This window comes from Grus americana, chromosome Z (genome assembly GCF_028858705.1).
Source record: "Grus americana isolate bGruAme1 chromosome Z, bGruAme1.mat, whole genome shotgun sequence".
In the NCBI taxonomy this organism is placed as follows: Eukaryota; Metazoa; Chordata; class Aves; order Gruiformes; family Gruidae; genus Grus; species Grus americana.
This window is the reverse complement of record NC_072891.1, coordinates 26,915,001-26,939,557: the sequence shown is the minus strand read 5'-3', so window position 1 is coordinate 26,939,557 and position 24,557 is coordinate 26,915,001. Positions and strand designations below refer to the sequence as shown.

At 39.3% G+C, this 24,557-nt stretch overlaps 1 protein-coding gene across 3 annotated transcripts in view; it reads right to left on the bottom strand.

The window, feature by feature from the left end:
- AP3B1 (adaptor related protein complex 3 subunit beta 1) overlaps positions 1-24,557 on the bottom strand; it is a 173,287-nt gene that overhangs the window by 22,084 nt on the left and 126,646 nt on the right. For 2 of the 3 annotated variants that reach the window (XM_054811067.1, XM_054811066.1), the window contains exons 23-24: positions 12,826-13,057; positions 6,628-6,712 (exon numbers count right to left, since the gene is read on the bottom strand). In XM_054811067.1, coding sequence (XP_054667042.1) covers positions 6,628-6,712; positions 12,826-13,057 — 317 coding nt within the window. Of the gene's footprint in view, positions 1-4,622; positions 4,735-6,627; positions 6,713-12,825; positions 13,058-24,557 lie in introns of those variants that run through there. The other variant, XM_054811068.1, reaches the window with a different exon arrangement.

Here is a 24,557-nt window from a genome sequence, read left to right as displayed (position 1 = left end):
TAGAAGATGCACAGTTTTAACTCTTCTTCAGATGGCTGCAGTGGGAGCAGCCAGCACCTGCCATTTGAAACCATTGTCCATTTTTCTTATTCCCCCTCTCTTCCCTCAATTTCTTTAAAAGGATTGGCTCCAAAGCGTTCCTGGGAAAGAAGTTCTCTGCCATAGCAAAAGACTTGAGGACAGTGATGGCAACACCTTCTTTAAAAGTAATAATAATATTATCACTTGTAAATGCTTTATTGTAAGATTACACAATGGCAGTCTTTAAGGTCTTAATTTTCAAAGCTTTTTAAAAAATATGATTCTAATAAGAGTCTGAGGAATGTTCTTCTTGCTATTTATATTATCCTTCTTTTGTTTCACTTCTAGTAGCTGCTTGACCCAGAATACATCTATCCAAAACCAGCTCACTAATTTTGTCTTGTATTCAAAAAATCTCCACAGCTGATAAAAAAAAAGAACGGAAGAAAAAGAGCAACACTCTAAGTTCCTCCAAAACATGGAATGGAGAAGTACAGGAGACTTTGCTCATAGTCTTGCTGAAGAAAGTAAAAGACAGCATTCTGCTTTTACAAGAAAACAGGCTAGTAGTTGTTGTAGTAGTTGTTCATGCCCAGACTTGCTTTCTCCAGGTCAGTTATCTATCTCGATATATTTGCTTTCTGGAAGTGGGCCAACCAGCTACTTTAGAGTAATGAAGTAAAGAGTACCAGATTGCTTGTCTTAATATCCTACATCTGTAAACAACTTAGTGATCTGCTGACAAAGCACTAGGGAAGGAAACAGCAAGAAACAAGTGAAAAAGCGAGTGACAGTGATGTGAAGACAATCCTGCATCTCTAACATTAGCTTTCAATATATTCCATAACATATTCTACTACATAATTTTAATGAGATGCTTTTGTGCAAGCATGTACACCTGAATGCATGCTTGCACTCAGTACAAATACTGACTGCTACCCAACTGATCCTCTTCATTTATTCCTCTTTGCAGGTAGAAGTTCTGCTTGGAAAGATTCTGTTGTGGTTTTACCCAAGCTGTCAGCTGAGCCCCATGCAGCTGCTCACTCACTTCTCTCCCAGCAGGACGGGTGAGAGAATCGGAAGAGTGAAAGTGAGAGAACGCGTGGGTTGAGATAAAAACAGTTTCATAGGACAAACACAAAAAGGAAAATAATAATAATATATACAAACCAAGTGATGAACAGCACAATTTCTCACCCGGTCAATGCTAGGCAAGAGTCCCAGCTGCTGCACAAGAGCCCCAGCTGCCCAGCCTCTCAGCTCACACGCACAAGCAAAGCAAAGCAAGGAATTCATTCCCCACTTCCCACCGGTGGGCAGGGGTTCAGCCATCTCCAGGAAAGCAGGGCTCCATCACGTGTAAAAGTGACTTGGGAAGACAAGCGCCATCACTCCAAATGCCATTGCACAAGACTCCCAGCTGCTGCACAAGACGCCCAGATGACAGGCCTCTCACCCCACCACCCAGTTATAAATGGGATTTGATGTCATATGGTATGGAATATCCCTTTGGTCAGTTGGGGTCAGGTGTCCTGACCATGTCCCCTCCAAGCTTCTTGTGTGCCCCCCACCTTCTCATTGGTGGGGCAGTATGAGAAGCTGAAAAGTCATTGACTGCTTGGCAACAACTAAAACATCAGTGTGTTATCAACATTGTTCTCATCCTAAATCCAAAACACAGCACTATACCAGCTACCAGGAAGAAAACAAACTCTGTCCCTGCTGAAACCAGGACAAATGCCTACATCAATGTAGAGAGTGAGGTAAGAGAATTTCATGCTGCAAAAAAATCTTTCTTGGAAAACAAAACTTTGATCAAAAGGTTTTACAGTAAGGTAGAACCTGCAGACAGCAGGCTGAACAATGTTTTCAAATCTCATTCATGGAATTTACTTCATTTAAGAAAATGCTATATTCTTCCTGCTACACCAACCTGTTCTGGAGTAATCAGCAAATTGCTCTCTTTATGCAGTCTAGGGCAGATGAGGTGAACAGACAGCTTTCTTTTCTATCTGTATAACAACAGTAGAAGAATATGTATCTCAAGCACTGGAACAGGCTGCCCAGGGAAGTGGTTGACTCACCATCCCTGGAGGTATTTAAAAGATGTGTAGATGTGGCACTTAGGGACATGGTTTAGTAGTGCACTTGGCAGAGCTAGGTTAACGGTTGGACTTGATGATCTTTTCAAACCTAAATGATTCTATGATTCTATATACAGGCTCCCAGCTCTTCTAATAACACTGGAACTCAGGAAATGCTCATGTAAGGTAACCAGTCCATGCTTGTAAAAACCTCTGTCACATGTCATACTATTTTCCCATGAGCTCATTATTCTGAACAAGAATGGAAGGCATAGAAATTGTTGCTTTCATTCCATTTCTCTTTCTTCGTAGGAGCTCTGATTGTACTCTTTGCACTTAAACCTCAAGAAAATTAGTGGAAGAGATGCATGGCATGCACATATTCCCTATGACAAGTTGTTTCAAAGAGAGCTAAACAACATCCTGCATACTTTTTAAAAGAATGGGAGAAGAAAACAGGTTATCCGTAAATTAATTTTATCTTCAAAACAGTGGTTCTTTCCTGGCTTTGGAAAGAGCTAAGGGAATTTGGAAAGAAGGGATGAAAATAGGGAAGAAGAGGTAAGGACAAGCTTCCTTCTCCAGCTCTCAATGTTGCAAAGAGAACATCTCCCCTTCACCTTTAGTCACTTGCCAGACACCTACAAGAAGCTGGAGATTTGCCTACTGGGTTTTATAAATGCAGACAGGAATCCAAAACGCTAAATACATATACACAAAATAGGATAAGGGCATGTATATGCTGTAACCCTCTGTCTCCATAACCTTCCTTGCCTTTCTTCTCTAGTGATTCAAATGTCTTCATTCCAAGGATCCAAGGCCTAATTCTGACATGGCAAAGCTCCCAAATCTTTGTTCAGGCATCTAAGGAGACTGGTAAGCTGTGAGAAAGACCTGAGAAGATCTGCAAAGTAGAAATAAGCAAGATTATAAAAATAAAATAAGAGATAGAGGTAGGATTGTTAAGATGGTGATCACTAGGAGCTCAAGTATTCAAAAGCAAACATACCTGTGTGGAAATACATAAAATCTGACAAAAAAAGTAAAATTCCACAGTCAGTAAAGTACTGCAGTCAGTATGTAACATCAAGGATCCATTCCGACCTTTCATTTACTCACTGATACCTACTTGCCTAGCAAAGACTGAGGTCTCTTACTGGGATGGTGAATATACTAATGCTTAAGCAGGATTCAACAAGCTACCAGACTACCTTGCATGTGAGCTAGCCAATAACAAATTGCTCTGTACTTCTAAGCTGTATATATCCAGAATCTGAACAAAGTAACACAAAAAGAAACAGTAACACTCACAAAAATCTTTTAAAGGCTAAGTTCCGCCATTTATTCCTCTTTAACTTTCTGCTTGAGAGGCATTATTGTACAGAACAGCAGTGTGGCTGAAGTAGTGTGCCTCTGCAAGGAGATGGCACAAGAAAAATAGCAATGAAGAGATGTTCTCCTTATGAGTACGTAGTGTGAGCATCCTAATACACATACTAAACAAACGCATCAGGCACAGTTTTCAAGCTAAGGCATTTCACCTCTTTTTAATTAGATGTGAGATCTTGGTAAGCTTTGCTTAATAAAAATAGCATTTATGATGAAGATCTTTCAAAGCTCAGCCCTTCAAACCTCTCTGCGTAATGCAGTTTCTCCTTCACTGTCCTTGATTTATATCAAATTCAGAGAAAGATCTAAATATTTTATTACTCACATTAGGTTTTTTCTTTATACAGTTTGCATTTATTGACCCACTAGTACAACAGCACATCCCCAAGCAGAAAGGTAGTGTTTGCTATGCAAAACACACAGTCCATGATTGGCATCTAAGACCAATTGATCTACCCATTACCACTATCTCCCTACCCCCACAAGCTTTACTACAAAGTTATTGATTTAAACACTGCCGATCGGTTTCCATTTTCTGATTTTGGGCAGGCCAATTAAGAAAGTGAGTAATTGTGATTACACTGCTTCAGGATCAATTACATTTGATGCAAGACAAAGTGCTCCTCTTAGAACAACGTAAAATGATTATGATCGGGAACACTTTACTGCTGAACATGCTTCTAACAAAAATGCAAAATAACTGACAATGTCTTTCATAAAGATATGTTATCAGAAAATAGAAGAATATCGACACCTTTGTGTGCACAGTGTTTCAACTACATTTTCACAAACTTCTATAAGTCATTCTTCCCTTTGGATAAAAGCTTTTAAAGAAGTATGACAAGTTAAAAAGGCTGCAGCTGAGTTTTCTGAGACATCGCCCCCAAAACATCACAGTGCACAATTTCTTCAATGATACTGAGCATCAGCAGGATTTTGAACAATACGTGTTCTAACAGTAAAATAGCAAATTTAATGCAAAGTACATTTTACCTATTTTTATACTATTTTCTAAGAACTAGTGTCAAAGACACAAGGCCTTATCAATTAGCAAAGGAACAAAGTAAGCAATTCCTATACTTAATTTAATTTTAAACTTAGCTTGAGCTTTGTCATTGGACTCACATTGTCCAAATCATTAAAATGAATACACCGCTGAGGTCTGAGGCAAATCTATATACAGTGATGTTACTCATAGTCTGGTCGGTGTTCAGGAATATTGATCTGTCTTGTTTGTCTAATAGGAAAATAATAAACAATTATTAGGCAATGTTGGAGAAAGTAATCAGTTTTTATATATCACTAATACAGCAGACCTCCCAAAACATAAAGGTGATGATCTGCATAAAATCAATGTGTTATGCTACATTGCTTATCCTCATCATTACTAAGATTCTTAGCAATAAATGGTATAAGTTTGGAATCAAATCATTAGTACACTGAAAATATGTATGTGAAACAAAAATATCTGCTCTATTTAAAAAAGAATGTTCCTGCTTGATAAAGTCAGAATATTTTATAAAAAAAAAAAAAAAACCCCAAAATATATTTTGGGAAAGACGGCCTACCATTTTGAAGCAATTATGAAATTGCATTGCCTAGAAGGGAACTTCCCTTCCCAAACAAACCTAGCATCAGGCAACAGTCCAAAGCTGTTTTCAAATTCCAGCAAACAGCATACAGACCAGCTACAACAACGTGATGCGCATAAACTACATGCTGCAGACATCTTGCTGGGGGTACTAATATCTTTAAAATGACTAAGCATGAGCGTCCATTGTACAGGAAAAGGTTTGAGGAGTTGGGGGGATGGGGAGGGAATCAGTAGTAAAACCTCCTTCACCCTAGAACAAGAAATTTTATTTTAGCAGTGGTTCTTTTAGAGTCACTTGGATATGTATCTGTTATTAAGATTTTCCCACTATCTTTAATAACCTGTAAGTTGTACAAGCTGTGCTTAGTAGCAGTACACTAAAATTTCTATAGTACAGAACTTTCTCAAAGGGCTTCCCCTAAACTGGAATGCAACAATGTGAATGCCTATTCAATATCCTTTTTTGTGCAGAATATAGAAAGTAGTGCTTCTTGCAACAAAATACGTGAAAAGACATTATTTCAAAATATGTAAAAAAAGAAAAAAAGAATCACACAGATCTATTTAGTGCCTTTGCATAGTTTCAAAGCCTATTCAGGCTTTCCCCTATCAGTTCATTACTGATGTTTGGACACTGCTATTATAAATTTTCCCTGGTTTCAAATGCTAGTTAGTTAATAACAGAGTTCCCACTGGGTGAACAGGTTCCCTGCTAGCTTAGAATGCAACAGGAACTCATACAAAGGAAGATCTTGAAAGTGCCAATAATGAGCATAAAAAGCATAAATCAAGTATATAAGACAAAATCTAGTTGGCCAGCCAGTTACTTGTTTTCATTCTCTGTCTAATAGCTTAAAAGAATCTACAGCATAAGGAATAAGCTTCTTTGGCCAGCAAATTTTGGGCTTGGTTTCACGCAGTCATATTACATAGATCACAAACAGCCATAATAAGCACTCAAGGTAGTAAAATTGCTCACACTATGTGCTTCTTTGATTTGTGATTTCTTACAAGAAAGAACACACACAAAACACTTCAGCAGACTAGTCAGACTTGATTGCTCCCTTCAAGGTGGTGTTATTAAGAAGAATCCCAAGAAGAGGGGGAAAAAGTAAAAATAAAGCTCAGGAACAGAGCAGTAATTCTAAATTGGAAGAGGAGTTCATGCTTCTACTTGGTATCATTTACACCCTGGGAAAAACAGGACCTCCCACACACAACCTGTCAAAGAGTTTTTGAACTTATACATGTGATTTCAAACCTAGATTTGAGCTTACCATCAGATCTGTGTTTTCAGAAGAAAGCGCTAAAAAAATTTGGAAGACTGAAGAAAACTGATAATCCATGTAACAGCAAAACCAATCACTAATTATGTTTTATTTCTCTAAAAACATCTTGGGTATGTATCATGTTGTGAACTGTTCAATTTTTAAATATTTAATAAACAGCAAGTCTGCTACTGCCAAGTAAACTTCCAATATACGCTTCTTTTGCCATCCCAGAGCAAAAAATTACCCTCCGTCCCCAAGAACTCACCACAACTGGAAACTGGCCGTCTGAGTAGAATCACAGAAGTCAATACCCATTGAAACGGTAAGGGATCCTGCAGGCTCAAGGCACTCTACATGAAAACATTTTGAATAGGTAAAGTACACATGCAAAGCAACAGAAGACACCAGATGCAAACCTCCAAACTTCAAGTAATTAGAAAACCTATATTACAAAAAACCCCCTCCATAAAAAAGAGCCAATACTTGCAGCTTTATTTCAAGTAGGTATCACCCAAATGTCACACTTGCATGTTTAAGTGTCTTGGATCCCCCCCCCTCCCCACAGTTAGCGCTCATGAAATGTTGCCATTTCAATCTTACGGCCCTGCCATCAATAAAATAATTATTTGTATTAGAAAAGCTAGGAAAATTATTTACAGAAAAAACATATTGAAGTTACATCCTTTTACTTGTGTACAGACCTAGCACCGAGATTTCATTTTCAATAACACCAGTTTGCAAATTTAGTTATAAATAACAAAACACAACAAATATTAATAAAATTTACATTATTACACACACAGAGTAATGGAAAAAGAGCTGAACTTAAAATATTTCATAATTAGTGTTGTTCACTTATTTCTGAATATTCCGCTTGCATTAGTTATGGAAGGGAGCAGAAAGATTATGAACCCAAAATGGAAGATAATATTGTGCTTTACAAGCAGTGCAGACTGAGCCACTTCTTAAATTAAGGTATCAAGAGACATGTTCATTCTTAGTTTCCTGGCTATATCACTATACTGTTTCCTCAATTTTGTAAAGATAAGCTTTGTTTTGGTAGGAAGAAAACCTCTTTACTTAAGTCGGAGGTATTAAAAACAAGCATTGGAGCAGAGTTTGACTTCTCAAGATTACAAGAAAGAAAACCTAAAAGCACAGTTAAAAGAGAATAATTCAAATAAAAATGATTGGGCAGGCAGAAAAATGTCTAATTTCCAGTTTATTCATTAATGTATCTGACTGAAGATAAAGGCAGCTGCTCCATGACAAAAGGAAACAAAATTTTACTGTAAGAAGATTAAGTTCTGAAAAATATGGAAAACATAGACGTAACGCAGTTAGGCAAAGACTAAACTAATACTAGGGAATGAACAGAAAACAAAGTATTTCAAGAAAAGAGACTGTGTAAAGCACTGAAAGATTACAGGCTCCAGCTCAAATGCAGACTAAACTTTACCAAAGTCTTTGAGCTTAATGTTTTCAAATAGGGTTTCAAAGACACCTAGCCAACAAGAAAATACTGTGCGCAGGAACTTAGGTGAAATAATTTGGCCCACTTCTACTGGCAAAACCAGGACAACTGCCAACAGTAATTGCAGTGATGGAGGCAAAACTAGACTTACACTCCAGCAGGAATACCTGTCTACACTGACACTCCTGTGGGTTCCCCTGGGCAAATTATAGGATGTGTTTTCCAAATGCTGGAAAAACAAAAGGTAATAGGAAGAACAGGGCATATAAACTGATTTCTAGATAAAGTGAAAAAGAATACAGAAAATTTGCATTCAAGCAAGAAAAGGAACATTTTTGGAAGGAACTACAGATGAGGGCCCGATATGCAGGGCAGACCCTCCTCTCAGAGAAGTCTGCTGCCTCCCTGGGGCCCGTGTCAAGGACATCACTAGGAAACTCCCCAGCCTGGTACACCCCTCTGACTATTACCCACTGCTGCTCCTCCATGTAGGTGGGGATGAAGCAGAGACACGTACCACAAAAGCGATCAAAAGGGACTTCAGGCTCTTGGGACAGTCACTGAAGGATTCGGGAGCACAGGTGATATTCTCCTCCCTCCTTCCATTTGAGGGCAGCAATGGTGGGTGGAACAGGCAGACACAGTCCATAAATGCATGGCTCCGTGGCTGATGTCAATGCCACAACTTTGGATTCTTTGACAATGGGACGGCCTACACGGCACCAGGCCTGATGAACCCTGATGGGATTCATCTCTCTCAAAGGGGGAAGAGGATCTTTGCCCAGGAACTAGTGGGGCTCATCGACAGAGCTTTAAACTAGGCTCGAAGGGGGAGGGGGATAACATCAGGCTTGCCAGCGACATGTTGTGGGATGATGTGCCCAGGTTGGAGGGATGGGGCGCTGGCGAGGACCCCCAGCCTACTGCTCAGAGATGTGCTGGATGCACTACAGCACGCTCGAAGCCTAGAGGAGACGAGCCGGGGGCTCCGGATGCAACAGGAAGCAACGGGGTAACACTGGGAAGATACATCAAAAGAATTCCAGCCACCCCAGCCAATAAGTCAGCCTCATCGGGGGCACAACTGAAACACCTCTACGCGAACGCACAGAGCGTGGGGAATAAACAAGAGGAGCTGGAGACGTGTGTGTGCCTGAAAGGCTATGACCTTATTGCCATTACAGAGACGTGGTGGGATAGCTCCTATGACTGGAGTGTTGGGATGGAAGGGTACAGGCTCTTTCGGAAGGACAGGCAGGGCAGATGAGGAGTGGGCATTGCCCTCTACATCAGTGACCAGCTGGAGTGCATGGAGCTCCACGTGGGGATGGATGAGGAGCCCACTGAGAGCCTATGGGTCAGGATTAAAGGGAGTGCTGGGGCAGGGGACATCATAGCGGGGGTCTGCTACAGGCCATCTGACCAGGGGGACCGAGCAGATGAAGCCCTCTATAGGCAGATAGGAGCAGCCTCATGTTCACAAGCCCTGGTCCTCATGGGGGACTTCAACCACCCCAACATCTGCTGGAGGGACAATGCAGCTGAGCGCAAGCAATCCAGGAAGTTCCTGGCATGTGTCGATGACCACTTCCTCCTCCAAGTGATAGAGGAGCCCATGAGGAGAGGTGCCACGCTGGACCTTATTCTCACCAATAAGGAGGCCCTGGTAGGGGATGTCAAGCTGAAGGGCAGCCTTGGCTGCAGTGACCACAAAATGGTGGAATTCAGGATCCTCAGGGCAGCGAGGAGGGTGCGCAGCAAGCTCACTGCCCTGGACTTCAGGAGAGCAGACTTTGGCCTCTTCAGGGATCTGCTTGGTAGAATACCATGGGACAAAGCCCTGGTAGGAAGAAGGGCCCAAGACAGCTGGCTAATATTCAAGGGTCACCTCCTCCAAGCTCAGGAGCCATGCATCCCAACAAAGAGGAAGTCAAGCAAAAACACCAAGAGGCCCCCATGGATGAACAAGGAGCTCCTGGGCAAAGTCAAACAAAAAAAGGAAGCCTGCAGAGGGTGGAAGCAAGGGCAGGTAGCCTGGGAGGAATCCAGAGAAACTGTCGGAGCAGCCAGGGATCGGGTTAGGAAAGCCAAAGCCCTGACAGAAATTAGTCTGGCCAGGGATGTCAAGGACAACAACAAAAGCTTCTATAGGTATGTTAGTGATAAAAGGAGGACGAGGGCAAATGCGGGTCCCCTCCGGAATGAAACGGGCGACCTGGTTACCCAGGATATGGAGAAGCCTGAGGTGCTCAATGACTTCTTTGCCTCAGCCTTCACTGGCAAATGCTTGAGCCACACTGCCCAGGTCACAGAAGACAAAGGCAGGGACTGGGAGAATGCAGAACTGCCCACTGTAGGAGAAGATCAGGCTTGAGAATATCTAAGGAACCTGAAGGTGCACAAGTCCATGGGACCTGATGAGATGCATCCGCAGGTCTTGAGGGAACTGGTGGATGAAGTGGCCAGGCCACTCTCCATCATATTTGAGAAGTCCTGGCAGTCAGGTGAAGTTCCCACTGACTGGAAGAGGGGAAACATAACCCCCATTTTTAAGAAGGGAAGAAAGGAAGACCCAGAGAACTACAGGCCGGTCAGTCTCACCTCCATGCCTGGCAAGATCATGGAGCAGACCCTCCTGGAGACTATGCTCAGGCACATGCAAGATAAGGAAGTGATTGGGGACAGCCAACATGGCTTCACTAAGGGCAAATCGTGCCTGACAAACTTGGTGGCCTTCTATGATAGGGGTACAGTGTCGGTGGATAAGGGAAGGGCAGCTGACATCATCTACCTGGACTTGTGCAAGGCATTTGACACTGTCCCACAAAACATCCTTGCCTCTAAATTGGAGAGACATGGATTCGATGGATGGACCACTCGGTGGATAAGGAATTGGCTGGATGGTCACACTCAAACAGTTGTGGTCAACGGCTCAATGTCCAAGTGGAGAACGGTGACGAGTGGCGTTCCTCAGGGGTCGGTACTGGGACCGGCACTGCTTAACATCTTTGTCAGCGACATGGACAGTGGGATCGAGTGCACCCTCAGCAAGTTTGCTGATGACACCAAGCTGTGTGGTGTGGTCGACACGCTGCAGGGAAGGGATGCCATCCAGAGGGACCTTGACAGGCTTGAGAGGTGGGCTCATGTGAACTGCATGAAGTTCAACAAGGCCAAGTGCAAGGTCCTGCATGTGGGTTGGTGCAATCCCAAGCACGACTACAGGCTGGGCAAGGAATGGATTGAAAGCAGCCCTGAGGAGAAGGACTTGGGGGTATTGATTGATGAGAAGCTCAACATGAGCAGGCAGTGTGTGCTTGCAGCCCAGAAAGCCAACCGTGTCCTGGGCTGCATCAAAAAAGGTGTGACCAGCAGGTCGAGGGAGGTGATCCTGCCCCTCTATTTGTCTCTCGTTAGACCCCACCTGGAGTACTGCGTCCAGCTCTGGGGGCCCCAGTACAGGAGAGACATGGAGCTGTTGGAGAGAGTCCAGAGGAGGCCATGAAGCTGATCAGAGGGCTGGAGCACCTCTCCTATGAGGACAGGCTGAAAGAGTTGGGGTTGTTCAGCCTGGAGGAAAGAAGGCTCCAGGGAGACCTTATAGTAGCCTTCCAGTACCTGAAGGGGGCCTACAGGAAAGCTGGAGAGGGACTGTTTATCAGGGAGTGTAGTGACAGGACAAGGGGTAATGGGTTTAAGCTGAAGGAGGGTCGATTCAGATTAGATGTTAGAAAGAAATTCTTTACTGTGAGGGTGGTGAGGCACTGGACCAGGTTGCCCAGAGAGGGTGTGCAGGGGCCCCATCCCTGGAAGTGTTCAAGGCCAGGTTGGATGGGGCTTTGGGCAATGTGGACTAGTGGAGCGTGTCCCTGCTCGCAGCAGGGAGGTTGGATCTAGATGATCTTTAAGGTCCCTTCCAACCCAAACCATTCTATGATTCTATGATATAGAGGTTATTTTCTGCAGAAGAAATCAACAGCTTCACGGGACAGATACCACAATAATGTCTTTCTTGGGGAAATAAATACTTTAAAGGGTAGGATTGTGTTGTGGAACTCAAGAAACCTGAACTGGATAACTTATTAATTCCAGATTGTTTCATGTTTTTTACGTGAGAGAAGTGAATGCTACTGTTCACTGACTTATTGTGAGTACAGTATCTCCTGATCTGACTTATAGTATTACTAGTTTTCTGTTTGTAAGCCTTTTTGACTTTATTTCTTTGAATGTTTCAAGGGAGGTATATAAAATTAGGTTGATAGTCAAAATTAACTTGAAATCAGAACTCTGCACTGGACAACTTGAAGAATAAACACTAAACAGTTCACTTTACACAAAAATTAATATCTTTGCTAAAAGTAACTGTCTTGATTTAGTATGTATCATTATCAAAGTGCAAATGGTTCCAAAATTTTAACTCTAAAATAAACATTTTGTAGCTATTTGGTGTAAATCTGTATGGCCTTTCAAATGTTAAAAAATAAATATTTCGATAGCTTACAGCAATGTAATACCAAACTTCTTTATAACTACTGAAATCTTTACTTCACTGTTGTGCTTTAAGAACTTGTTTCTGTATTTTTCTAATGTGATATGAATTCACATAGTAATGTGGATGGGAGTAAGTCTGTAAGAGAATTAAAGATTGGGGGGAGACAGAAAAAAATTATTATATCAACTGGAATTGATAACAATACAATTGCTATTTGAACAAGCAGGTAAGCTTTCAGGCATGGAAGTTCTGATCTAAGAAGTTATTTTCAAAGTCAAATACAAATAGGGTAAAGCTGAATTAAATTTTTGTTAAAATCAGATTATCTAAGAAAAGATAGTTGCATGAAGGTCTGTGTGTACACATGCATACATATGTATATGTGTGTATACATACATACATACGAGTATACATATGACTATGCAAAACCACTTTCCTATATTTGAAATTTTGCAAATGATTAAGATTCCGTATTTTTGAAGATAGAATATGATTACCTATTGGATTAAAGTCATGCATCCTCATGCCTGGAGGTAATTTCTTCTCCCCAATGTGAATATTCTCTATCTTCTGATCAGTTGTATTTGTTACTGTGACTTGAACAGATACCATACGATCACCAAAAATGCCTGGCTGTCTTGAGAAGTGATAATGAGCTGCTAATCCTTTTCCACTCATTCGATGAAGCAGTTCATGTGTTTTTGTTGGCACAGAAACTTGGGCAGTGACCTGTTAAGTACAAAACAACAGTTGGTGAGTGGTGTAAAAGGGAAGAACAGGTAAAACGACAATTAAACATTGCACTTTTTACTCAGCTAGAGTGCCTCCTTTCTAGTCAGAATTTTAGTGAACTAGGAACGTGTAAGGACATATTCAAATCCATAAACAAATTGCAGTAATGGATATCAGATAACAGCCTAAAAATAACATTTCTGGTGCTGGGAAATAGCAGCTTTAACTTTGTTTTATTTGCCTCACTTTCCATTATAAATCTGTTTTCAATATTTTAACTCTACAGTTATCCATTAAATTATCAGGGGTTTTTTAAGAGTTACAGTTACAATAATTATGTTGTTTCCAACAAGAAGTCTCTCTCCATTCTATGTATCAGAACTCAAGGGCGACCCCAAGACCACTGCGTACTGTGAAATTATAGTGAGAGATTGTCTTCTCCTTCTCTTGTTAAAACCACAAAAAATGCTGCCTAACAATTGCACCAGTCAAATACTGAAAACACGTACAGAGCAGAAGAATGTTGCCACTTTTTCAATAGTGTTGCTGCCACATACAGTAAGAGAATTCCCAAGGACGTTTGGGTCCATTCTATCCTGAAGAAGTAGCATGAATAAAAGACATTCAGTGTGCAAATTCCCAGAAGATACTGCTCATAAGGAAATCTGTAATCATAAGCTCAAAAGCGCAAAAGGTACATGCAGAAAACTGCAGAAAAGTGAATTAAATTTTAAGGAAAGGCTAGGAAATTACATGAAAAGTAACACATAGAGAACACAAAAAAAGCCAAATGCTCAGCACAAAAATCTCATTTGTCTGATCAATGCACTACGAGCTACTGAACTTTATACTATATCTGTTAGATACATCTGTTTATCTGTTTCTACTGATGAGTGTCCATCTTCTCTTGCCCTACCCATAGCCCTGAACGTGTTACTAAGTGAAAGAGACAACTGCAAACAGCAGGATGTTCAAGACTCAAACGAGCTAAGCAAGGAGAACAGGCTTTTATCTTGCTTCCCTACAAAACTCTCACCGGTGGCTATGTTTTCCTGACTGCCACATTTAACATAGAGGGGTTGATCTGAAGACTTAGTGAACAGTTCCAGTGATATGAGAAGCTGATAAGAGCTGGGATTAAACCCATGAGGTGTTACAGAAATGGGAGAGTGTCTGGAAAACATAAGGCTGTAAAGAATCCTGTTGAAAAACTTCAGAAGTTAGCAAGCACATAACAAATTTTTCATGTCTGAGCACCAGTTTCTGAACTGGAAAGTCAGAGAAGTAATAGCCATCACCTCAAATAAGTATCTGAAAAGATCAAGTAATGAATGTTTAGAAGTGTGAGCACTACATTGATGAAAGCTGCAGAAAACTACATGAGGAACTGAGTAAGTTTGTATTCAGAGGAGGCTTTGGAAGATGCATTAAATTTCACACATATGATACCGAATGAAGAATAAATAATGAAGGAAAAAGGCAGAAAGGCTTCCCATCCCCTCAAAACTCAACCACTATGTGACTGTAATTAAAAGAACACATACAGGATGTGATCAAGCAAACACCTCTGCAAAACCTTCCACATCAGATTTCACCTTCAACTTTTTACCTAGTGTTTCTTTCCCTAACACACAAAACTCTGGTATCAGTATTTTTAGAAACAAATTAATGATCTACCACTAACCTTCAGTGTGAAGACTAAAGGCAGTTTCAGAATACGTCTGAATTGAGGAAGGCCCACAACCCCAACTTCGAATCTGTACAATCTATTACTACTTTTATAGTAAATTGGTGAAGTTCAGGCATTTTCCTCCCCCTAAAAAGATAATGTAATGTTCTCAGGGACATTTTTAGTTTTCCTGTATGATCAGAAGAAAATACAGCTGTTTACAATAGAACACATAGCCAAATATTTAAATTTCTATCCCTCTCCAAATAATAATACCACTTGATGAATACAGGCACCATATTTTTAAACAGGTTAATTTTTTCAGTCCAATTGCTGATCTCTGACAAGCATAAAAATATCTAATACTTTTGTCCAAGAACACCATTCAGTGCAATTTTACAAAACCCATAATGATCAGGTATCTTTTTACTCCAATGCCATTTTATGTACATAAATATATGGTAAGATTAGGGTTACTTTTATGTAGCTTATCATTAGATTATATTTATAAAATAATTACACCTGTGACATCAGATGAAGACAAAGGAAATGAATGGGAAAAGCACAGATTGTATGGACCTTCACAGTTCCTCAAAATTCAAAACATCTTTGAATATTAAAGCCAAACTTTAATAGATTAATAATCTGTTTGGATTTCTAGAAATAACTGACAAGGTCAAACTCTCAAAAGCCAAGTCAGTTGTCAGGAAAAAAGAAAGGAAGTACTTAGAATAATAAATATCTTATTGGTACATAGAAAGAGACAATAGCAGTAAGAGATTATTAACAGAGTCACACTAGCACCTGTTACTTAAACCACTGATGAAATAATGATTAAAATTTGAGTTTTAAGATGTAATTAGGATCTTATTTTTATATTTAAGCTTAGCCTTTAACATTTAACATTTAATTCAATTTGAGCTGAACATGCATAATAGAAAAGTTATTTCATGAAATGGTTCAACCATTTTTCATTAACAAGCTTAGGAAATATGTTTTATTCATGTTAAAACAAGTATTTTGAAGTACACTAGCTACTCTGTGTTTACATATAGCTGGTTTTATCAATACTATTTATTATTAGGAATGAAAACATAAGAAGTTAGTAGTCAGAAGTCCAAAATGTAGATACATATGCATACTTACACAGCGAAACCACCTCACTATACTTACTGACTCAAATTTTACTTAAACCTTCCTGAGATTTTTAGAGATTTTAATCCACACCCCTTTCAGCATTCCTTCTCATGTTTCAGTCATCATTTCCCTCATGAGCCCATTCACTTTTATTTTCAATATACTATACAGAGCAATAGACATGCAAAGGACAGCCAGAATAATGACATTATCTTTTAACCATCTTCCTTCCTGTAGAACATTAATTTTCAGTTGCATTTAATGTGGTAGTACTAGAAATAAATAAAATGTATATATGCTGAACAAAGGAATTTAGTTCTGGAGAATTCTCCAGAACCCTCTATTTGCTAGCAAGGGTTTTGAGCTGGCAAAAGTTGGTGTAACAGTAATGCAGTCTATTTAACAGTTGCATCAGTGTGGAAAACAGAGTTTTCTGTTTTAATTCTACAATTTTTAATGCATACAACTACAGTATTTAAAGAAAACCACAGGGCAGATATCTGCAATCACTCTGGGGTTAAAATAATCCTCCAAAGAGTTAATAGAACAAGAAGCATCTAGTAACCAGGAGATAATCCCCTACAAATCTTACACAGCATATGTTTAAATAATAGAAGTCGTTTGTGTACCTTTGGATGGTTTACGAAAATAACCAATCAATTCTGCAGACACAACATTATTTCTAAAGGAAATCTATGTGACTCATGATGCCTGCAGATACACAGAGACAAACCACACATATTTTATCAGTTTATTACAGTAAGCAAATAAGCGTGGAATGAGAGTGCACATAACTGTCTACTTAACGCTTACTGAAACATTTATAAGAGCTGTTATCTCCCTAATAACAGACAGACAGTGTGCAATTTTAGAGAGGAGAAAAGCTTCATATTTTTTAACACTTCACTAAAAAGTAACTGAAGAGTGTAAAATGAAAAATACTCTGTGCAGTTAGCTGGTAATGGACCATATTATCAACTCAAGTTAGATTTATAGGATACAAACTAGTCACTAATAGTTATTTTATGACATAGCGTGTCTGCTTTTTTTGGGTGAAGATTATTAAGATTAAACTTGCAAAACTTTTTTTTTTTTTTTAAATACAGCTGTTTAAAATGACAGAAATAAAAAAAATTAAAATATAGACTATCCTCCCACCCCATTTTGACTGAAAACCACCACAAATTAAAAGTCAGCATTGGGACTCCATGGTGATATCATATGGGAACATTGTACTGGTACGAGTCAGACTGGCCCCCATGCTAACTGTATGTGTTGAAAGATCACCCTAAAAGAAGCTGCAAATATTTTAAAATTATTTCTTATATAAGAATAAGAAGGGCAACATTAGGATTTTGCCTTAAAAGTCCCCCGCTCATTAGCCATACAAAGGGAAAAGTGTAACGTCACTGACAATAGTTTTGGCTTTCTTTATCAGCACAGAGCTGACTAGTTACAAGCCACTGAATACTCTGCACATGAATATGCTTCTTTTTGCCAGCTCAGTAAGTCCCTAATAACTAAGTTTAAGTTAATACAAAAAGCCATTTTCCATAATTATTTAAAATAAAAAGCACTATGGGGTTTATCAAACCTACTACAGAAAACAGTTGGACAGACTGTATGAGGTATTATAATGATTATTATTATCATCATTATTTATTATTGAGAACAAAATTGTCTCTGTTGTTAATAATAGTAATAGCAATAGCAATAATAATAGTAATAATATCATTATAATTATAATTATTTATTACTGAGCACAAAATTTTCTCAGTTGTCTTTTTTCTTTTGTATTTGTTTCTTAGCTTAATAAAGCTGTAAAAATAAACATAGATTTTTTTGGTCCTGATTCAGAAATGTACAAAAGTTTGGATAAGACATATATTAGTGGAAAAAATATTTGCTTCTAAGAATGATGATAATTATAGTTCTACTCCTCTAAATTACATTCTGTTAAAGCGGTGGACTGAATCATTTAATCTAAGCAGCCCTTCTAGTGCCCTCCTATTGGCAATATCCATGACATAATCCAGGAATGACCTACTCAGCTGTGAGAGCTATATCCTCTCTCATACTCACTGTAAGGCTATGCTCCAGTAACCCCGCAACAGCTAAGAGGAGAAGCCACATTTACATGATCTTTCAACTGAAGCTATAAGAGTAACTTAACTATAATTTTATAGTATTAGGAGAAAGATGGAAAACCTGGCAAACAAAGGAAAGACAACTACTGGCAGGAAAGAGTATATTCATGATGTTTTCCTCTGTTACCAATCACATATTACTCATAATCATAAGGTAATGTTTCCTTATGCAGTTCTCACCAAATTAAAGAATTAATAATTCATAAAAAGACATAATAAAAAGCAAACAAAGAATTGCAGAAAGAATGTCAACATCCTACTCTGTGTTATTTCAAGAGGCTGTAGCAAATCCCAATATTAGAGCATACTTAAATCACGTTACTATGGATTGCCAAACTAAGGACAGCATTCCTCTGACAGTGGGTGGAGAAACCAAAGAAGCAAGCAAGCTCCTATTTTCTGCAGTCGAGAAAAGCAACAGGATACCATGATTCAATTTGGGCTAATTTTTCTAGACATACAGACACTTGAGGACATCATGTCAAATTCTGGAAAATAGTTAAAATATCTTTCCACCAAAGGCACATTTAACTGCTCTACATCTACTAAACACCTTCTAAAAGCCATGTCTGCTAGCTAGTCCTTCAACTTCCAATATATCCCAACTCTGTTCTTTTTGCATCGTCACCAGCTTTTAGGCTCTTCACTTCCCTAAATGATTAATATGTCAATGAGGCTAATTGAAAATTAGCATATTAATGCTCATATCTTTAAACCAGTATTGGTTTCAGACATTAGAGAGTGAGTTCCAAAAATTCTTACTGAATTTCAACATTGATTTTGACTTCCTTTGCAAGTTTTTAGAGACAAAAGTATTATTCTATCAAAAAAACCCCAAATAACTCCCATTGATTTTTAAATCATATGGAGATGAATCTCAAACAAAAGAGCACTTTTATTTTACTGCCCATAGTCTGCCTCTGTAAGGCTGCCAAAATTAATCCTTTTCTTTGCTTTTTCTTTAATATTTGTATGGTCTCAAACAGGTATAAAATCATCCTTTCAAAGTGCATTCAAGAAAATCTTTGAATCTAGAGATGATCAAAAACTTCTGTAATATTAAATTATCCCTTTTCTAATATTTTTATATCCCTTTAGATTTTTCTTTGGTTCTCTTAAAATATAAGCAACTAGACAGATTTCCAGTAACTCTATATCAATAAAAAGTATTGCTCTTAGAGCATAAAAATGACCACATGATGTAAAGGAACCACATTTAGGCCTTAACCTAGAGTTCATGAGCAGCAGAAAACTCTGTTAATCCCATACCAGATTAATCAAGCACTTTTAAAACTGAGCGTGTGCTTGTTTTGTATTTTATGTCTAACTGGGGGCCAGTGAGACAGATTGCATTTTGCATGTATAATAGAGCTTAAAGCTTCATATTACAACAACACATGGTTTTATTTGAGATTTGGCATCTTTGCCTTTTCCTTCTGCTGAGCATAATGAATCACATGAACAATCCAACGAAAATAGTGAAATCTTTAAAAAAGCCACAGAAGAAAGAATTTCAGTAGCAACAAAATGGGAATATTCTCTTGCTTAAGTCAGGGTTATTACACAAACATGAAGGAAAGGGCTGAACTTAGTGTCATAATTATGGGCCACAAAGCTTGGTATAAATTCAGAAGTGCATAGTCTTCCCTGTACGGTACTCTGGGGTCACCAGTGGATTATGAAAAGGGCTTAAACAGATACTGAGGAAGAATTTTCTTTTAACTGCATTTGCAGAAAATTCCTTCACTCAAGGGCTTAAACTGTATCCCAATCCAGGCTTCAACTTCTAAAATAATGGTGACCAAATCAAATGGTGAAATTCCTATCTGTGCATGGGAAACCTCAAGATTTACTATCATTTTGTCCTATGTATGCTTCTACAAAGCGAAAAGCAGACACTCTGGTGGCTGATGCATGTGTGTGACTGTCATCAAGCAGCAAGGTATTTTAAACTCCTTTACAATAGTCATTAGGTGTTTCAAGGAAAAGGCATTCTCCCAATATATAAACAAGTAATTTACTTCAATTTAGCCATTCAACCCTTCCACTGACCACCTAACTGGAAAGTCTAAGGATTACCTGAAGTAGTTTAAGTGTTAGAAAAACAGAATAAGGTGGCGGCTTCACCTTGTGTCCCAATTATGAGTTTGAAATAGCGGATGTTGCTGAGAGGGATTAACATAGATTTTGGCATCGAGTCTAAATGACTCAAAGTTCCTACAAATGGTTTCTAATATATTATTCTGATTTTGGCAAACAGCCAGTATTCTAGATACCTCTAAAGTAAAAACATACTAAACCCTACTGGCTATGATATATAATTTTACAGTTAGGGTTATACTATAACAACTCCTGCATATTGGTTTCTTCCAACAGAAGCACCTGGTTCAAACTTTCCCACAGAAAAGGACCTCTCATGTCAGGATAAGCGTGTAATGAAGTTGAAACATTTACTACACAATAGTACCTACAAGCCAAAGTGAACTCAGCCTATAACACATTATATTTGAAATCTAGCACACATATTTACAAATGCTAAAATGTAAATTACATCTCTGGTGGCTTAATACAACTCTATTTGAATTTTGGTCACTATATTTTTGTTGAAGAATGCAACACTTTAATTTGGGTTCTATCAGGATGATCTCAATGCACAGTAACTGACTTGCAAGGACAAAAATCCAAAGCCAGCACTGAACTGCATATATACACCTAGCACTTCCTCAATGTAGGTGCAGAATCTCCGCATGTACTGGAATACATCTCTTATACATGATATTGATATGCCAATTTTTCCCAAGTTTTCTTTCATTTTACACATAACGTTTTAACCTGAAAAAATCCATATTCCTTAGTTTGCAGAAATTACGGTTGACCTAACTGAGACCATTGCTAAAATACAGCTTTTCCATATTTTATTTTCCTTAAGCTTCACTTTTTGGTCTTAAAAAGAAAGAAAAAAAAATCATCTGATACAGTTCATAGTCTGTTAGGAGAGGTTTATTTATAACCAGCTAACTTCAGTTTCTTTGTTTAAATTCAAAAGCATGCTTTTTTTCTTTTTTGACTCAGAAACAAAATTCATGGCATCAAACGACTTATTCAGCCTCCACGAGGACACTTCTTTTCACACTCATTAAGAAGAAATGCCACTCAATCCCATCCACACACAGCTCAGAGTAATGTAAGCAACAACATGCGCAGCATACAGCAAACAAAAAACCTCACCCTATGGCCATCTCTAATAAAGGCTCTACTGTACAGACACATATCCTGAATGTGCACACTGCTTTACACAGTGGTTGTGGCCATAGTTAAGTCCCTCAATCGATGATTGCAGGCAAATTAGGTAGGTAATTTTTTCTCATCTACTTTTGAAATTACCTCGGTACTAACTAATATAGAGTATTTCTGCTACTATTGTCTAAATCCTCCAATGATTGTTAGTCAACTGAGCACAAATGTAGCAGCAGGAAGACTGTGATAATGACCATTTATTAAAACTTATTCCATTTTAAAGCAACTTTTAATATATAAATGTATTTAATAATAGCTGAAATTTACGATTTACATAGTAAGCATATGTTCTAATGCTGCTGGTGTTACAAAGCTTCTTGAGCAGAAATGGTAGAATGATTTTTGTACATTTTTCATAAAAAACATTCCAAACTAATAATAGTAAAAATTTGTACATGAACCTTTTACAGCCATGAATTCCTAAACTCCACTATACAATTAGAAGATCTATTTTACAGCTCCTACAAATGTACCTTTCCCCCAATTCTTATAGAATTGTAGGATCATAGGATACCCTGAGTTGGAAGGGACCCATAAGGATCATCGAGTCCAACTCCTGGCTCCACAGAGGACCAGCTGAATCAGAGCATATGACTGAGAGTGTTGTCCAGACGCTTCTTGAACTCAGTCAAGCTCACTGCTGTGGCCACTTCCCTGGGGAGCCTGTTCCAGTGCCCGACCACGCTCTCAGTGAAGAATTTCTTGATATCCAACCTAATCCCAAGCACGACTATAGGCTGGGCAAGGAACGGATTGAAAGCAGCCCTGAGGAGAAGGACTTGGGGGTATTGATTGATGAGAAGCTCAACATGAGCCGGCAGTGTGCGCTTGCAGCCCAGAAAGCCAACCGTGTCCTGGGCTGCATCAAAAGCAGCATGGCCAGCAGGTCGAGGGAGGTGATCCTGCCCCTTCTACTCCGCTCTTGTGAGACCCCACCTGGAGTACTGCGTCCAGCTCTGGGGGCCCCAGTACAGGAGAGACATGGAGCTGCTGGAGCGAGTCCAGAGGAGGGCCACAAAGCTGATCAGAGGGCTGGAGCACCTCTCCTATGAGGACAGGCTGAGAGAGTTGGGGTTGTTCAGCCTGGAGAAAAGAAGGCTCCAGGGAGATCTAATTGCGGCCTTCCAGTACCTGAAGGGGGCCTACAGGAAAGATGGAGAGGGACTGTTTATCAGGGAGTGTAGTGACAGGACAAGGGGTAATGGGTTTTAACTAGAAGAGGGTAGATTTAGATTAGATGTTAGAAAGAAATTCTTTACTGTGAGGGTGGTGAGGCACTGGAACAGGTTGCCCAGAGAGGGTGTGCAGGCCCCATCCCTGGAAGTGTTCAAGGACAGGTTGGATGGGGCTTTGGGCAACGTGGTCTAGTGGAGGGTGTCCCTGCCTGCAGCAGGGGGGCTGGAACTAGATGATCTTTAAGATCCCTTCCAACCCAAACCATTCTATGATTCTATGATATGATTCTAAACCTCCCCCATTGCAGTTTCATGCTGTTCCCTTGGGTTCTATCACTGGTCACCAGAGGGAGGAGATGAGCGCCTGCCCCTTCGCTCCCCCTCATGAGGAAGCTGTAGGCTGTGACGAGGTCTCCCCTCAGTCTCCTCTTCTCTAGGCTGAACAAACCAAGGGACTTCAACCTCTCTTCATATGTCTTCCCTTCTAGACCCTTCACCATCTTTGTTGCCCTCCTTTGGACACTCTCCAATAGTTTTATGTCCTTTTTGTATTGTGGTGCCCAAAACTGCACACAGTACTCGAGGTGATGCCGCACCAGCGCAGTGTGGAGTGGGACAATCACTTCCCTGGACCGGCTAGCAAAGCCATGCTTGATGCACCCCAGGATACCGTTGGTCTTCCTGGCAGCCTGGGCACACTGTTGACTCATGTTCAACTATGGCATCTTCAAATCAAGAACACAGATGCTAGGGACTAGAAACACCAAGTGACACTGTATGCAGCCATATAAAGCTGGAAACGTTTCCTAATCCAAGTAAACAAAAGTTTAAAATGAAGACTTTCATCAACTGCACAGCAACCAAAACAAATTCAGGAAGATTCTAGAACTGCTTTTTCTAGTCTTAATATGCCAAGGCACTGTTCACCAAGTCCTTAGGAGAAAAGCATGCAAAAATAAGGTGGAAGTCTGCCACTAAACTGAGCTTTTCAAAACCTCTCTCTCTGATGATACTATATTTAATCACAGCATCATTCAACAGCCTTTTAGAGAGTCATCTGTCTCTCCAATATCCTCTAGGATCTATGGCATAAGAGGTCAGAAAACATTTCTAAACTATGCTGGTGTGAGAAAACAGTGGCACATCACTTATGAACTTTTTAAAAAACAACCTTAACATGGGTTTGGAGAGGGGCAATGGAGGGTAACCCACCCTCCTGCAACTGTTAGCAAGAACTTTTAGAGTACACTAAAATACATCTGCATTGACATAATTTAAAAGATTCCAAGTCACCTTACTTTAACAACTGCAATGTCCTTGCCTTTCCCTTATTTTGAACTCCTAGCCTACAAGTCACGTGGCAATATACTACTGGTCTGTGGCAGGAATGATATGCCCTGACAGCAGTAACACCTCTCAACAAGTTGAGTTAGCCCCATGCATAGCTTTTTCTTTTGATGACAAAATAGTTATTTTCCCAAACAATTTTTAAGTTAGTCTTAAGATTTTGGGACAAAATCTCAATATTATAATTTGAATATCAGATGCTTCATTCCATGTGATGACAACTCTTCAAGTAGAAGTGACAAGATGGAGTCTTACATGGATCAACCAAGACTTGGTTATTTACTTTTATGAATATGCCAAGCTAAAAAACCATCACTAACGAAGTTTCGGAAATCAAGACATCAGGTTAATTATAAAGCATTTACTCTTATTTTCATCTATATTTAACAAGTATTTAATTTCAAGTCTTACAGACCCTCAGAATGTGTAGATATATGTGGAAATCTATATAAAATAAGTTGTAGGGCAAATTTTGATCCTCAACAGCAAAGTATCTTCCTGTTAAATCTTAGGTTTACCTCTACATTGCTCTGAAGTTCTGCTTTTTATGCAATCCAAGCTTCAGTTAAGCACAGGTCAATCAAGAAAAAAGGTAAACAAAATCAACTTCTGCCCATTGTAACATCCTTATATTTGAAATAATTAGCTGTATTCACAAGCAGTGACTCGTGTACTCAGAAGACCTTTGAGACCTCACCAACACTGCATGTTGAAATACATAAGCC